Genomic DNA, 17,178 nt, shown 5'->3' on the forward strand with positions numbered 1-17,178 from the left:
AAGAATTTAAATATATATCACACATAATTAGCAAAATATTTTAAATAAAATGTTTAATAATAATAAAAATAAAAGAATATTAATTAAGTTATATAAATTTTATGCAAAATTATTTAATTTTTCTTTATTTTTGTTTTAAAATATTGCCCACATTTTTTTTTTAATTAAAATTGTACTAAACTTATTTTTTTTTTAAATATATTAAATAAATAAATGATAATTTATTTATTTTTTTAATAATTTGTAACACTTTTTTTAAATTTCATTTCATTTTTTTTCAATATCTTTTCAATTTTATTAAATTATAACAATTTTGTTTTGTTTTTTCGTTAAATTTTTTATTTCTAAAATTTTTAATTTTTATAACATTTGGTTTTTTGTTTTTTTTTTTATTAAATTTAATTCTCCGCCATTTTGTTTTTTTTTTATATTTAATTTCTTCTACTCTATAGAAAAACCTTTTACGTTTGTTTGTTTTATTATAATTTTATTGAAAATATGTGCGTTTTAAAGAAAAAACAATTATATTTATTATTCTATTTTATAATTTAATATTTTTATAAAATGCCATCCTTACTAAAACAAAGAAGAGTTTTAAGTTCAAGTAGTTTCCACAAAGAAGTTGGCAATAAAGCAATGGTTTTTGGGCAGGCTTTTTAAAATAAAAATAAATAATTTCTAGAGAAATTTTAACGAATTATATTAAAAGTTTGTAATTTCCTTTAAAATTGTTTTCTTTTGCGATTAATTACAGTTTAAACTTGTGCCAAACATAATGTTTATTTTACATCGTAGAGCAAAACAGTAAACAATGAGAAACGGTATTATTGACTTCATGTCGATAATACCGTTTATCACTGTTTACTGTTTTGCAGTACGATATAAAATATACAAATACTGCTGTATCCCCACGGCATATTAAGCAGTGTGTTAGTAAACAGTTACAATAGTCAATGTATTCATCCATAGACTAGACAATAGACTAAATTATATATTAGTCTATAGAGTAGTCTATAGATTAGTCTATAGTCTAGTCAATAGAACTTCATCATAGACTAGTCAATGTTCAGTTAATTCAATAGTCTAGTCCGTGGCTATTTGGTAGAAAAGTCACGAGACTAATCCATAGATTAGTCAATACACTAATCAATAGATAAGTGAAAAAAAACTAGACAATAGACTAGCCCATGTACTAATCAATTAACTATTTCATAGAAGATTAAATAGACTGATTAAGAGACTAGTTTACAGACTTGTCCATAAACTGATCATTAGATAAGTCAATAGACAGTTCGATTCACTACTAAATATACCAATCAATAGCCTAATCGTTAACCTAGTCATTAGAATAGTCTATATATTAATCTATATACTTGTCCTTATCTTTATCCAAGGGTATTTAGAAGATAAGTCAATAGACTATTCCATACACTAGTGCATTAAATAGTCAATAGATTTTTGTACGTGAAGTGACTAGTTCGTATACTACACAAAAGGTTAGTCCATGTATTAGTCAACACACTATTTCATAGAAGATTGAATAGACTTATTAATAGATTACGGATTAGTAAATAGGCATCTCCATTGGCTACTAAATAGACCTGTCGGTAGCCATAGTCAACAGACTAGTTAATAGAATAGTCAAATGACTGGTTAATAAAATAATCAATAGACTATTCTATAGATTCATAAATAGACTAGTCGATAGCCTAGTCCATATACATAGAATATACGATAGACCAGACAATATTCTAGTCCATATACTAGTCAATTGGCTAGTCTATAGAAGAATCAATATACTAGTTCATAGACTAGTCCAGAGATTGATCATTAGTCTAGTGCATAGATTAGTCAATAGAAGAGGCAATGTACTATTCAAAGGATTAGTCAATATACTTCTTCATTGACTAATCTATAGATTAATCAATATACTACTAGATAGACTAGTCCATAAAGTAGATAAACTAGCTTAGAGACAAGTCAATAAATAATGTAATTCGCCAAGAAAACAAAGCTTTAACTGCGAATAAAAAAACCGAATAACGAAAATTTGAATTGTGAGAACATGGTAACACTATAGTGAAGTTTTCAGCCGGAGGTTTTAACATCATTAAAAATATTCGAATATTTTCAAAAATTAATCTAAATAATTTGTTCAGTGTGTTAATGGAAATGTGTTCTATACAGCTGTAGTATTCGATTTGAAAAGAAAATTCTTAGAATTTCTAAGTTTTTTTGTTAAGGAATTTTCGAAACAGTTATCTTTCGAATAGAAAATAAAATATCTGTTTTGTGTTGATGTAAAATAAATCGATTTTAGAAATAAAATCAAGAATGTATTCTAAATAAAGTAAACCTATTTATTTTTAATAGAAAAATTTGTTCGTTTTTTTAATGAAAAATTCAAATTAAAACAATATTTTAAACTTTAGATCCAAACGATTAGTTTAAAGCCAGATTTTGGTAATTATTAAAACATATAAAAGACCTATAAATTGAAATTGTGTAAAATAATCAAAATTTTTAAAATAACGGGAATGTTTTCGCTAAAAATAAACTAATTCAATTTGTTTAACGCAACAAAATAGAATGCCTCGCACCATTCGCTTAATTGCCAACGGTCACACTAATCGAACTAAGAAAACTCTTACTAACAAACTGTTGCAAGTGTTAACAAAAAAGTGTTGCACAAATTAAGAAATTAGCAAAGACACAAAAAAGAATTGTAAATAATAAAACGAATTTAATGTAAACGATGATGATTGGTTTTGGGTAGAGTGCCGACAATACGCACTCGGCCCAAAGTACCCATATTGCCAGCAGCAGTATTGGCACCAGCAGCAGCAGTAGCAACATTACCAGAGCCAGTAACATAGTGCTGTTGCATCATGTTATGAGGATGCTGTTGCTGTTGCATTTGCAATTGCATGGCAGCTTGTAATTGTTGTTGATGCAAATGCTGTTGATATTGTTGGTATTGTAATTGTTGCTGCTGTTGTTGTTGTTGTTGTTGCAAATGATGATGTTGCTGCTGCTGTTGTGGTGCTTGCTGCTGTTGTAGCGATTGCTGTTGTTGCAACGATAGCTGCTGTTGTTGCTGGTGCAGACGTTGCTGTTGCAACGTTTGTTGCTGCTGCATATGCATTTGCTGTTGCTGAGGCATTGTCGGTTGCTGTTGTTGTTGCTGCAACTGAGGTGCATGCTTGATGTCATTGCAATCGCAAAATTGTGGTGGTGGCGCTAGAACAATATTCTCCGTTACTAACGCATCATCATTGTGCTGCACTGAAGTTGCGGCAACACCACCAGCAACAGACGACTTGGAATTTGTTATCAGTGACATTTCCGTATCACTGTCAGCCTCAATGGGTGGCGGTAGTTGCACCAGCGAAACGGCAGCTGATCGTGTTGCTCTTTGCATGGCAATAGCGGCCGCTTGTTTGCGCGTCAACGAATTGTGACGTTGGAATCCTTTGGCTGGTGGTGAAGGACTAAGATCACCATCATCATCGGATCTTTGTTCCTCTTGAGAGTCTTGGGTGGGCAGTAAATTATTGGCCTTGTTGGCAGCCATCTGCTGTTGCTGTTTGGCCACAATGGCGGCGGTATTGGCAGCTCCAGCTGCTGCAGCCGCTTTGGCTTTGAGGATTTGTTGCAGATGTTGTTGATGGGCGATTTGTTGCTGTTGCTGCTGTTGTTGCATTAGTATTTGTTGCTGTGTGGCCATTAGTTTTTGGTTGGGATTCATATGAGGTTGGGGTTGCTGTTGTTGCTGCTGCTGCTGCTGAGCCAAACGTCCAGCCACCGAGGGTTGGGCCTTGGCCACCACCTGTTGTGTTTGGGCCAACAGCGTCTTGGGCCCTTTACCCACAGACATTTGTTGCTGCTGTTGTTGTATGACGGGTGCATGTTGCTGCTGCACCATTTGCTTGACTGTCACCGTAGTAGGAATGTTTGGTATGGCCGATGTCACTGTGGTGGGTGCATTGGCTTTGGCTTCAAATGCTGCCTTGGCATTGGCAACACTTGTTTTGGTGGTTGCTGGCAAATTGTTGCTCGTTGTTGAGGAGTTGTTGGTTGTGTTATTGGTGGTGCTGTTGGCAGCTGTTGTTGCGATTGTTATTTGTAAACTGCGATGTTGAGACGGTGGTGTAGATTTCGCTGTATTTTCTAAATGTTGTTGTTGATGCTGTCCATTTCCCTGTTTTCCTATTGCCGCTTGCATAGTTGGCATAGTTGCTGTTGTTGTCGTAGTAGAATTTGTTGTTTTTGGCAGTTTTGTTGCATCAGTTTCATCTTTACCTTGATCCGGTATAGTTTTTGGCTCTTCATTTATAGTAACACTCGGTTTTTTCTTAATAGTATCCGTGGATTTGGATGCTGCAGCCACTCCTGAATTAGCACTGGCCGCTAATACCTCCTGATCACTGCTTACACCCGAAGAACTATTATCACCTTCCTCTTCATTGTTATTATTGTTGTTGTTCTCAACATCATTATCATTTTTGGCTGTTTCGTTTTCGTTCGTTGACGGCGAAGACGACGACTTGTTGTCGGCATCGTTTTTATCGAACCCATTAGGTTGGGATTTTGAAGTTTTCAAATTGCTGCGTATACGTTGAATTTCATCAACCGATAGTGAATGTGAAATGGATGCGGAACCGGAGCCGGAACTACTGCCGCTGTAATAGAGGGGAGGAATATTCAATTTAAGAAATTAGTAAATTATAAACAGGAGGGAAATCTTAAGTCCACTTTTAGAGATAAAGTGGTTTTCCGATTTCAAACTACAAAGTTGAGACCTATGTATATATTTATTATAAGATTTTGTAGTCCAATTCTTAGGGGTCACGAAAAATCGTGTACAATGAAACTAAATTTTGAAAATTGGAACCTGCTTTCGAATTCAAATTGCGTAATAAAACTACAATTCGTAAAATATGTTGTTCATTCTCCAACTACATTATCCCATTTGGTATGCCCATCAACAACACCATTTCAAAAAGTCTCAAACGTTTTTTTTTAATCGAACATTTCCACACTCTAACACTCACCTGGCTTGACTATTTCCACTCGTTTCCGGTACATCAATTAAAGCAATCTTTTCGTTTAGCTTTGTATTACGTGCCACTAATATTGAATTTTCATCTTCACCATCTGACTCGCTGAGACTGTAGTCGGGTTCGGGTATGGGTGGTGCTGGTCCCGACATAGCAGTCACGTTTGCTGTAGTTGTTGTTGCTGGCATGCCATTATTGTTGTTGTTGCTGATGTTGTTATTATTACTAGTGCTATTGACTTGAGTTGTATGATTGATGATGCCACCGTTTTGAGCAGTTTGACTAACTGCATATTGGCCGGTGGCATTGGCGGAAGAGGAAGTGCTGCTATTCGTATTGGAATTGGTACGTGTTAAAGTAGAGGGTTGAGCATATTGACTAATTTGTTGGGTTTGTTGATTTTGGATTTGTTGCTGTTGTAGTTGTTGTGGTGGTGGCGGCGGTGGAAGTTGGTGTTGTTGCTGCTGCTGCTGTTGCATTTGTGTAGATTGTGCAAAGCCCAAAGCTTGATTCGAGTTATAATGTTGTTGACTATTTTGTTGTTGTTGTTGCTGCTGTTGTTGATTAGTTTGACGATTCTTTAAAGGAAAATAGTTAAGGATTCGTTAAAAGATTATTGACATTTTTATTATTTCCTGTTCTTACCTCTTGATTCTGTCTTAGTTTCCAGGCTATCAGCTCCTGGGGTGAAGCATAAATCTTAGCATTTGCTGAGGGTTTAAAGCTCGACTGTACCCCATCTATGGCTCCTGCTGTAACGGCATCATTTTCTACCCTTTTCTTTAGTTTTTGCTGTAACGATAAGGTGCTTTCATATTCGGAATTTTGACGAGTTTCCACCTTGACAACTTGTCCCACAACGGGCGGTGGTGGCGGAGGATGTGTTGGTGGCGGCAAGGTATTCAAACGTGACATAGAGGCATGCAAAGTGGCTACATCATCTTGCGAATGATGTCCCTTGCCCACATTGGGAGTCCAAATAGAAGAGGAGGAACCTCCAGCTGTAGCATTAAGATCTGGTGTGGAGTGGAAACGTTTCAAATCTCGAGCACCAGCTCCCACTGTTGGTATAGCACAGGGTTTACCCCTTAGCGTGCCATTCTTGGCCTTGGTTTTACGTTTCATTTCAGCCACACTGCCATAAACTAAAGGACCCTTGAGCGGAGAACTGTTGTTGGCTGGAGGTGTAGCTGCTCCACTATCAGTGCCCGATTGGAAACGTGAAGTAGTCATCATGGTGGAATAACGATTAGAACCATCTACCGCTTCTCCCTGTTGCCTTTGGAATAGCTCCTCCAATTCAGCGGCTGTTATGCGACTTGAAGTAGGTCTGGCCTTAATACTAGCCGTGCGCAACTGTACTGGTGTACCCGGATGAGTGGGTGTGGGTGTTACAATCGACTCCACCGAAGAGGATTTGGTATGAGGAATTTCTTCCTCCTCCTTTTCACCACCATTCTCCAAACCTGCCACCATAGATTTAGCTCTTGCCCTGCCCACCGACAAAGTTGTCTTAGGATCTCTTCTAGGAGGCAAAGGTGCCGGACGTCCTTGCCTCTCACCACCTGCAGCATTAGGTCCCAACGACATTTTACGCGGCAATGTGGCACACTGTCTATGCGAGGTTTGTGGTGTGCTGGGACCCGAAGACAAATGATGTGTTGGCATATATTGCGGTGTGGCCTGCATTTGATTGGGAAATTGAGGCGAAATAACAGTCATGGATACTAAAGCTCCAGCGGAGCGTATCATTTCAACAACTTTTTCATGTGAAGCCGCACGTACATCTTCCCCGTTAATGGCTAGCAAAAAATCTCCAGGTTTTAGGCCAGCCATATCGGCCACACCGCCCGGATCGACATCGTCTAGATATTGTAAAGCCGGAAAACGATCGGACGGCTTTAATTGCATTAGTTGTGAAGAAGCTTTGGCGCCACGCAATATAAAGCCAAAACCACGTTTGGCACGATGTAAGACGACGGTTCGCGGCTCGTTGAAGGCGCTGCAAAAAGGGTGTGAGGAGAAACATTTATATAAGCATTAAGAAATTGTCATGGTCTTGTTTCCGAGACTATAGAAACTACTATAGGCGAGGCTATAGAATAGACTAGACTATTAATTAGACTAGATGATAAACTAGATCAGACTAGACAATAGACGAGACTATAGACTAGACTATAGAGTAGACTATAGACTAGACTATAGACTAGAATATAGACTAGACTATAGACTAGACTATAGACTAGACTATAGACTAGACTATAGACTAGACTATAGACTAGACTATAGACTAGACTATAGACTAGACTATAGACTAGACTATAGACTAGACTATAGACTAGACTATAGACTAGACTATAGACTTGACTATAGACTAGACTATAGACTAGACTATAGACTAGACTATAGACAAGACTATAGACTAGACTATAGACGAGACTATAGACGAGACTATAGACTAGACTATAGACGAGACTATAGACTAGACTATAGACGAGACTATAGACTAGACTATAGACTATAGAGTAGACTATAGACTAGACTATAGACTAGACTATAGACTAGACTATAGACTAGACTATAGACTAGACTATAGACTAGACTATAGACTAGACTATAGACTAGACTATAGACTAGAATATAGACTAGAATATAGACTAGACTATAGACTAGACTAAAGACTAGACTATAGACTTGACTATAGACTAGACTATAGACTAGACTATAGACTAGACTATAGACTAGACTATAGACTAGACTATAGACTAGACTATAGACTAGACTATAGACTAGACTATAGACTAGACTATAGACTAGACTATAGACTAGACTATAGACTAGACTATAGACTAGACTATAGACTAGACTATAGACTAGACTATAGACTAGACTATAGACTAGACTATAGACTAGACTATAGACTAGACTATAGACTAGACTATAGACTAGACTATAGACTAGACTATAGACTAGACTATAGACTAGACTATAGACTAGACTATAGACTAGACTATAGACTAGACTATAGACTAGACTATAGACTAGACTATAGACTAGACTATAGACTAGACTATAGACTAGACTATAGACTAGACTATAGACTAGACTATAGACTAGACTATAGACTAGACTATAGACTAGACTATAGACTAGACTATAGACTAGACTATAGACTAGACTAGACTAGACTAGACTATAGACTAGACTATAGACTAGACTATAGACTAGACTATAGACTAGACTATAGACTAGACTATAGACTAGACTATAGACTAGACTATAGACTAGACTATAGACTAGACTATAGACTAGACTATAGACTAGACTATAGACTAGACTATAGACTAGACTATAGACTAGACTATAGACTAGACTATAGACTAGACTATAGACTAGACTATAGACTAGACTATAGACTAGACTATAGACTAGACTATAGACTAGACTATAGACTAGACTATAGACTAGACTATAGACTAGACTATAGACTAGACTATAGACTAGACTATAGACTACTATAGACTAGACTATAGACTAGACTATAGACTAGACTATAGACTAGACTATAGACTAGACTATAGACTAGACTATAGACTAGACTTAGATGTTGTTACTATTTCATTATACAAGAAGTGTTTACCCTTTTCTTAACCCTTGGCGCTGTAGCACTGCTATATTGACCGATCTGATGATGATTAGCACCACCTCCGCCTCCCACCATTTTCATGGTATTATCATTCATGCCCATATGATGACCGTTATTTAAAGCCTGTGTCGAACCATTACTATTCACCGACAACGACGGCGACTGATGATGTATGAGATTGGGTCGTGGCAGAGTGCCACCCATGCTGCCCATACCGCCAATACCCGAACTGCCGCCTAAACTCAATTGTGGTGAACCCTGGTGAACAGACGATGCTGCGGGAGAATGTTGATAGGGCGATTGATTTGGATTCGCTGTAGCAACATTTGTTATATTTTTCTGGCGTAAATTCACCTCTTGCACACATTCGGCTGGGAAAAAACCAGACTGATTGGTGCCACGAACATAACCTTCGAGAAGGCCACAATCGGTGGAACCCACAACTTCAATAACATCGCCCACTTGCAGGCGTATATGGCCAACAGAATTGCCAGCATAGGGTTCCATGCAAACCACCGTTGTGCTAGGGTGACCTATTGAGCAGGCAGCGGAATCGGAATTGGTGCCAACGCCAGAAGAGTCGCTTATAATGTCGCTGGTATCACCAAGAGATTTATCTAAAGGAGTAAAATAGAGAAAATATTTTAAAGTTAAACTTTTTTTTTTGTAATTTTTAAGAATTTATTTCGAAAACCATTGTAAAGTGTTGCATCCTTTCTGTCTTTCTTATGATGGTTGGTTTCTTTTGGAAAGTGACCTATTTAACTGTTTTTTTTCTCATTTTTTTTTTGAATTGTACAAACATTTTGGCTTAAATCCAAATATTTGTTAATATGACTGTAAGACGTAATGCTGTAAAAAGTAGTTGTTGTATGTTGTAGTATGTGGCATGCAATATATGAATTTGGACAATTTGTTACATTTTTGTTACAAAAGAAACAAAATAAAAGTAGAAAAAACATAAAAAAATCTAAAGCATTTTATTTTTTTTCTCTTACTTTTGTTTGTATTTAAAGATATTTTGTTGCAACAATTAAGAAAAGTAAACATGCAATTTGTTGAAACAACACAAATAAGAAAAGACACACTCTTCAACACTATCACTCACACACACGAACACACTCTAATTCACACATACATACATACACCACAGGAAACACTTAAATAAAATCTTTTCGAATATTTGTTAAAGAAAAATTAAATATTTGTAAAGTGCTAAAACATGCTGCTTCTTATTGTTGTTTTAGATATTTGTTGCAATGTTTTTTTTTTTGCTGCAAGTCTTCCTTGGTCTTCTCACAAAACTTATAAGTTGCTATTAAAAAGTTTTTAACTGAGAGGTAGTTTTTTTCCATATATTTTTTTAACTTAAATAAATTTATTTATAAAATAGCAAATACTTATCCTTTTTATTTTTCTTAAATGTTATTTCATTTCAGATTGCAATAAGTGAGAAAAACTTTGGTCAAAAAGTTTTTCATTTATTTTATTGTTTTCCTAAATTAAGCTTAAGTTTAATTAGAGTTTTATACTATAAACTTTTTAAAGAAATTTACCTTAGGCATGCAAGTGTTGTTGTAAAAGTAAAATATTTACCATAATATGACTTGTATTTAAGGCAAATAAATGTCTATATAATGGGACTGTAGCATTGAATATAGTCTGGACTATAGTCTAGGACTGCTGCACTATAGACTGGACTGCAGTCTTAACTACACTCCGAACTATACCATATTAATTATAATCGGGACTATTGTCTTACCAATAGTAAGAGCTATAGTCTTAACTACAGCTCGCACTAACATCTTGACAATAGACTGGACTATAGTCTTAACTAGGTTATAGTATTGACAATAGCTTGGAATATAGTCTTAACTATAGACTGAACTATATTCTTGACTATAGACTGAATTTTATTCTTGAACATAGCCTGGACTGTAATAATGACTATAGACTGGACTATGGTCTTGAGTATAGCCTGGACTATAGTCTTGGGTATAGCTTGGAGTATAGTCTTGACCATAGCCCGGACTATAGTCGTAACTAAAGTCTATACTGTAGTGTGTACTATATTCTAAGTCCTAGTCTCGATTATAGTGTGGACTATAGTCTTAACAACACTCTGGACTATAGTCTTTACTAAAGTCTCTGACAAATTTTCTATAGAAAAGTTGTTCATATGACAACTTTTTCTATTGAAATGTTGCTCATAATGTGACAACTTTTTCTAATGAAAAGTTGTTCATAATGTGACAACTTTTTCTAATGAAAAGTTGTTCATAATGTGACAACTTTTTTTTTATAGAAAAGTTGTTCATAATGTGACAACTTTTTTTTATAGAAAAGTTGTTCATAATGTGACAACTTTTTCTGTAGAAAAGTTGCTCACTATGTGACAGCTTTTTCTATAGAAAAGTTGCGCACAATGTGAGAGATTTTTCTATACAAAAGTTTCTCAAACTGTGATAGCTTTTTCCATAGAAAAGATGCTCACAATGTGACAGTTTTTTCTATAGAAAAGTTGCTCACAATGTGACAGCTTTTTCTATAGAAAAGTTGCTCACAATGTGACAGCTTTTTCTATAGAAAAGTTGCTCACAATGTGACAGCTTTTGCTATAGAAAAGTTGCTCACAATGTGACAACATTTTCTAGAGAATAGTTGTTCAAAATGTGACAACTTTTTCTATAGAAAAGTTGCTCACAATGTACAGCTTTTGCTATAGAAAAGTTGCTCACAATGTGACAGCTTTTGCTATAGAAAAGTTGCTCACAATGTGACAGCTTTTGCTATAGAAAAGTTGCTCACAATGTGACAGCTTTTTCTATAGAAAAGTTGCTCACAATGTGACAGCTTTTTCTATAGAAAAGTTGCTCACAATGTGACAGCTTTTTCTATAGAAAAGTTGCTCACAATGTGAAACTTTTTCTATAGAAAAGTTGCTCACAATGTGACAGCTTTTGCTATAGAAAAGTTGCTCACAATGTGACAACATTTTCTAGAGAATAGTTGCTCAAAATGTGACAACTTTTTCTATAGAAAAGTTGCTCACAATGTACAGCTTATGCTATAGAAAAGTTTCTCACAATGTGACAGCTTTTGCTATAGAAAAGTTGCTCACAATGTGACAGCTTTTGCTATAGAAAAGTTGCTCACAATGTGACAGCTTTTGCTATAGAAAAGTTGCTCACAATGTGACAGCTTTTTCTATAGAAAAGTTGCTTACAATGTGACAGCTTTTGCTATAGAAAAGATGCACACAATGTGACATCATTTTCTTTAGAAAAGTTGCTCACAATGTGACAGCTTTTTCTATAAATAGTTGCTCACAATGTTACAGCTTTTTCTATAGAAAATTTGCTCACAATGTAATTGCTTTTTCTATAGAAAAGTTGCTCACAATGTGACAGCTTTTTCTATAGAAAAGTTGCTCACAATGTGACAGCTTTTGCTATAGAAAAGTTGCTCACAATGTGACAGCTTTTGCTATAGAAAAGTTCCTCACAATGTGACAGCTTTTGCTATAGAAAAGTTGCTCACAATGTGACAGCTTTTTCTATAAAAAAGTAGCTCACAATGTGATAGTTTTTTCTAAAGAAAAGTTGCTTACAATAAAACAGCTTTTTCTATAGGAAAGTTGCTCACAATGTGATTACTTTTTCTATAGAAAAGTTGCTCACAATGTGACAGCTTTTTCTATAGAAAAGTTGCTCACAATATGACAGCTTTTTCTATAGAAATGTGACAGCTTTTTCTATAGAAAAGTAGCTCACAATGTGACAGCTTTTTCTATAAAAAAGTAGCTCACAATGTGATAGCTTTTTCTAAAGAATAGTTGCTTACAATAAAACAGCTTTTTCTATAGGAAAGTTGCTCACAATGTGATTACTTTTTCTATAGAAAAGTTGCTCACAATGTGACAGCTTTTTCTATAGAAAAGTTGCTCACAATATGACAGCTTTTTGTATAGAAAAGTTGCACACAATGTGATTACTTTTCCTATAGAAAAGTTGCTTACAATGTGATAGCTTTTTCCATAGAAAAGTTGCTAACAATGTGACAGCTTTTTCTATAGAAAAGATGCTCTCAATGTGGCAACCTTTTCTAAAGAAAAGTTGCCCAAAATGTGACAACTTTTTCTATAAGAAGAGTTTCACACAATGTAACAACTTTTTCTATAGAAAACTTGAATTGAAATAAATAATCATAAACCAATTAATATTAAAAAAATTACTTATAAATAAAATACATTAAACAAATAATAATAATAATTAATACCTGTTACAATGCTGATATCATCTTCATGCGAACGATGACCCGATGATCCTTCAGATAAACTCGAACTTGCTGAACTGTATGGCATATGTTCAGAGGGACACGGTGATGGTGGTCCATGATGACCACAAATACTGCTGCTATTACGTGTTAAAGTACCCATTAGACTACCACCGCCAATGCTACCATTGGCACTAAGCCAACCCATACCGGAGCGACGTTTTGGATTGTAGCGTGGTGGACCGCGAAAGGGTACTGTATTTCATAATATAAATGGTATACGATTTATAGGAAATTTTGAAAATGTTTTGAAAGGGAATTTGTTAGATAATAATTTTTTTTCTTATAATATTTTTGGGGGTTAGTTTTTAGCTTGAGATTTTTAGTTAAATTTTTTTAACAGAGACATTACATTGCAGGTGTTTTACATGAAGTGTAAGTGATTACTTTGAAACGGAAATTTATTGCATTTGTACTTTTTGCTAAAACATTATACACCCGGTAATAATTTAAAGTTATTGGTTCGGAACTTCTTGAAACTTATTGTGTGTTTTTACTCAATCTATCAAATTCATTTTATATAATTTTTGCTAAATTTTAATATAATTTTATTATAATAAACATACATTATTTTTAACATAATTACAATATACTTACAATTTTAGTTAGCATCTATTTTAAAGAAATTTCAAAGTATAGTTCGAGGCGTATTGGGAGAACTTATTAAAAATCATCAAATCAAAGAAAGAGATTATAGAAATGTTTACTTCCGGCAGGATCCAAATATCTATTTAGATCCAAATATCTATTTATCTAACACAGACAAAAGTTACTTACAATGTGACAACTTCTTCTATAGAAAAGTTGCCCACAATATGACAACTTTTTCTATAAAAAGTTGCTCACAATGTGATAACTTTTTCTATAGAAAAGATGCTCACAATGTGACAGCTTTTTCTTAGTAAAGTTGCTCACAATGTGACAACTTTTTCTATAGAAACGTTACTCACAATGTGATAACTTTTTCTATAGAAAAGTTGCTCACAAAGTGACATCTTTTTCTATAGAAAAGTTGCTCACAAAGTAACATCTTTTTCTATAGAAAAGTTGCTCATAAAGTGACATCTTTTTCTATAGAAAAGTTGCTCACAAAGTGACAGGTTTTTCTATAGAAAAGTTGCTAACTTTGTGACAACTTTTTATGTAGAAATGTTGCTCACAATGTGGCAACTTTTTCTGTAGAAAAGTTGCTTACAAAGTGACAACTTTTTCTATAGAAAAGTTGCTCACAATGTGACAACTTTATCTACAGAAAAGTTGTTCACATTGTGACAACTTTTTCTACAGAAAAGTTGCTCACAATGTGACAACTTTTTCCATAGAAAAGTTGCTCACAATGTGACATCTTTTTCTATAGAAAAGTTTCCCGCAATATGACAACTTTTTCTATAGAAAAGTTTCCCTCAATATGACAACTTTTTATTTAGAAAAGTTGTTCACAATGTGACAACTTTTTATATGGAAGGTTGCTCACAATGTGACAACTTTTTCTAAAGAAATGTTGCTTATAACGCGACAACTTTGTCTATAGAAAAGTTACTCACAATGTGACAACTTTTTCTACAGAAAAGTTGCACATAATGTGACAAGTTTTTCTATAGAAAAGTTGTTCACTCTGTGACAACTTTTTATATAGAAATGTTACTCATAATGTGACAACTTTTTCTGAAGAAAAGTTGCTCACAAAGTGACAACTTATTATGTAAAAAGTTGCTCACAATATGACAACTTTTTCTATAGAAAAGTTGCTCACAATATGACAACTTTTTCTATAGAAAAGTTGCTCACAATATGACAACTTTTTCTATAGAAACGTTGCTGACTTTGTGACACCTTTTTATGTAGAAATATTACTCACAATGTGACGACTTTTTCTGTAGAAAAGATGTTCATATTGTGGAAACTTTGTCTAGAGAAAAGTTTTTCATATTGTGATAAGTATTTCTAAAGAAAAGTTGTTCACTTCGTGACAAGGTTTTCAGAAGAAAATCTGTTCACATTGTGACAAGTTTTTCTGTAGAAAAGATGTTCACAGTGTGACAAGTTTTTCTGCAGAAAAGTTGTTCACATTGTGACGAGTTTTTCTCTAGAAAAGTTGTTCAGATTGCAATAAGTTTTTATGTAGAAAAGTTGTTCACATTGTGATAAGTTTTTCTATAGAAAAGTTGTTCATGTTTTGACAAGTTTTTCTATAGAAAAGTTGTTCACAGTGTGACAAGTTTTTCTGTAAAAAACTTGTTCACAGTGTGATAAGTTTTTCTGTAGAAAAGTTGTTCACATTGTGACAAGTTTTTCTCTATAAAAGTTGTTCAGTTTGTGACAACTTTTTCTATAGAAAAGTTGTTTATATTTTGACAAGTTTTTCTCTAGAAAAGTTGTTCACATTGTGACGTCTTTTTCTATAGAAAAGTTGTTTACATTGTAACAACTTTTTCTATAGAAAAGTTGTTTTCACTTTGATAAGTTGTTCTATCGAAAAGTTATTTACATTGTGATAAGTTTTTCTATTGAATCTATATAATGAGACAATTCCTTTGTTGTTGTCAACAATGTTGATATTCATTGCAGTAGATACATGTTGCGTGGGTGAAAAATGTTGAAAAGCCTTAAGGAATCTAATTTCTGGCAATCTTTAATGGTTCTTAGCTTAATGTTTGTACAATTTCATGAGGATATACATATTCTTATGTAAATATTACTTACGTTTAAGACAAATTGTTTTGTGATAACTTGCAACAAATATTTAATTTAGATAAACTAGTTTAATAAATAAATACCAAAGATATGCTAATAATGTTTAAATGTTTTGCAGAAATTTTATTAAAATTAAACTCAACAAACACTACATTTAAATATAATTAAAAAATAAATTAAAAATTAAGAAAATTTAACGAACATTAAATATGGCGGCTAAGAAATTGAATTGTTTCAAGTTGAAAAATACAAATTAAATGTTGATGAAAAATAATAAACGGATATGAACAGATATAGTTTTTTTCAGGAATATATAGTATGAAAGGGGAATATACATATAAAATATATTATTAATTATTTTTATAAACAATACAAAGAACGTGACATTTATTTATTAAAAAAAGAACAATAAACGAGCATGACCAACGTAACAAAATTCAATTGAAATATTTAAAAATTACAATAATCAAATTGTCTCCGTGATGATTGAATTAATGAAATATGTTGGGAATTTTTTGATTAAAAACTAAGAATATTTAAATTAAAATGTTGCTTTTTTAATGAATGTTAAATGTTGCGCTTCATGTTTCACAATGACAATGATGTTGATAAGATAAGAAGGAAAAAAAACTAAATGTTTCCAGTTTTTGGCGGGTGGTGGTGACTGGTTATAAAACTAAAAAAAAATGTTGATATAAACTTAAGATATGTAAGTCTAGTTATGCCGCATGATAAAAATATAAAATAATTTATCTTTTTTTTTTTTAGCAAAAATTATGTTTGATGATTGAAAAATATGTTTAACTAAAATTTAAATTTAATAGATTGAGTAAAAACATAAAGAGAAGTTTGGTTTTCTTTTAAAAAATTTTAACAAAAATCAATTCAACATCAATTTTTTTTGAATAGTAAATTTTTTAAAATGATTTGTTTGTTAAGAAATAAAATTATAACGATTTTTTTTAATAAAATGGTGATATATGAATGATAGTTTTGATATTTGGTTTTTAAGAGATTTTGAAATATTAAAAATGTTCATTCAATATTGTTGTAAACATGTTGCTGGCAACATGTTGATATTGCCCACAGTTTTCCTATAGAAAAGTTGTCCACATTGTGACAACTTTTCCTATAGAAAAGTTGTTCACATTGTGACAAGTTTTCCTAAAGAAAAGTTGTTCGCATTGTGAAAAGTTTTCCCATGGGAAAGTAGTTCACATTGCGACAAGTTTTTCTATAGAAAAGTAGTTCACATTGTGACAATTTTTCCTATAGAAATATTGTTCACATTGCGACAAGTTTGTCTATAGAAAGGTTGTTCTAATTGTGACAAGTTTTCCTATAGAAAAGTTGTTCACATTGTGACTAGTTTTCCTATAGAAAAGTAGTTCACGTTGTGACAACTTTTCCTCTAGAAAAGTAATCCACATTGTGACAACTTTT

The 17,178-nt window shown here is 33.4% G+C and overlaps 1 protein-coding gene across 2 annotated transcripts in view; it reads right to left on the minus strand.

The window, feature by feature from the left end:
* Window positions 1-434: 434 nt before the first annotated feature.
* The window catches only part of LOC119607949 (protein shank), a 124,611-nt gene continuing 107,867 nt past the window's right edge, over window positions 435-17,178 (minus strand). Inside the window, exons 7-11 of one of the 2 annotated variants that reach the window (XM_037962116.1) lie at window positions 12,985-13,236; window positions 8,702-9,323; window positions 5,706-7,062; window positions 5,055-5,638; window positions 436-4,682 (exon numbers count right to left, since the gene is read on the minus strand). In XM_037962116.1, the coding sequence (XP_037818044.1) occupies window positions 2,744-4,682; window positions 5,055-5,638; window positions 5,706-7,062; window positions 8,702-9,323; window positions 12,985-13,236 (4,754 nt within the window). In that variant the 3' untranslated portion in view covers window positions 436-2,743. Of the gene's footprint in view, window positions 4,683-5,054; window positions 5,639-5,705; window positions 7,063-8,701; window positions 9,324-12,984; window positions 13,237-17,178 lie in introns of both variants that reach the window. The other variant, XM_037962117.1, reaches the window with a different exon arrangement.

The sequence above is a fragment of the Lucilia sericata genome, unplaced genomic scaffold (genome assembly GCF_015586225.1).
Source record: "Lucilia sericata isolate MDLA Ls3-8-SP2 unplaced genomic scaffold, ASM1558622v1 Contig000767F_arrow, whole genome shotgun sequence".
NCBI classification, from domain to species: Eukaryota; Metazoa; Arthropoda; class Insecta; order Diptera; family Calliphoridae; genus Lucilia; species Lucilia sericata.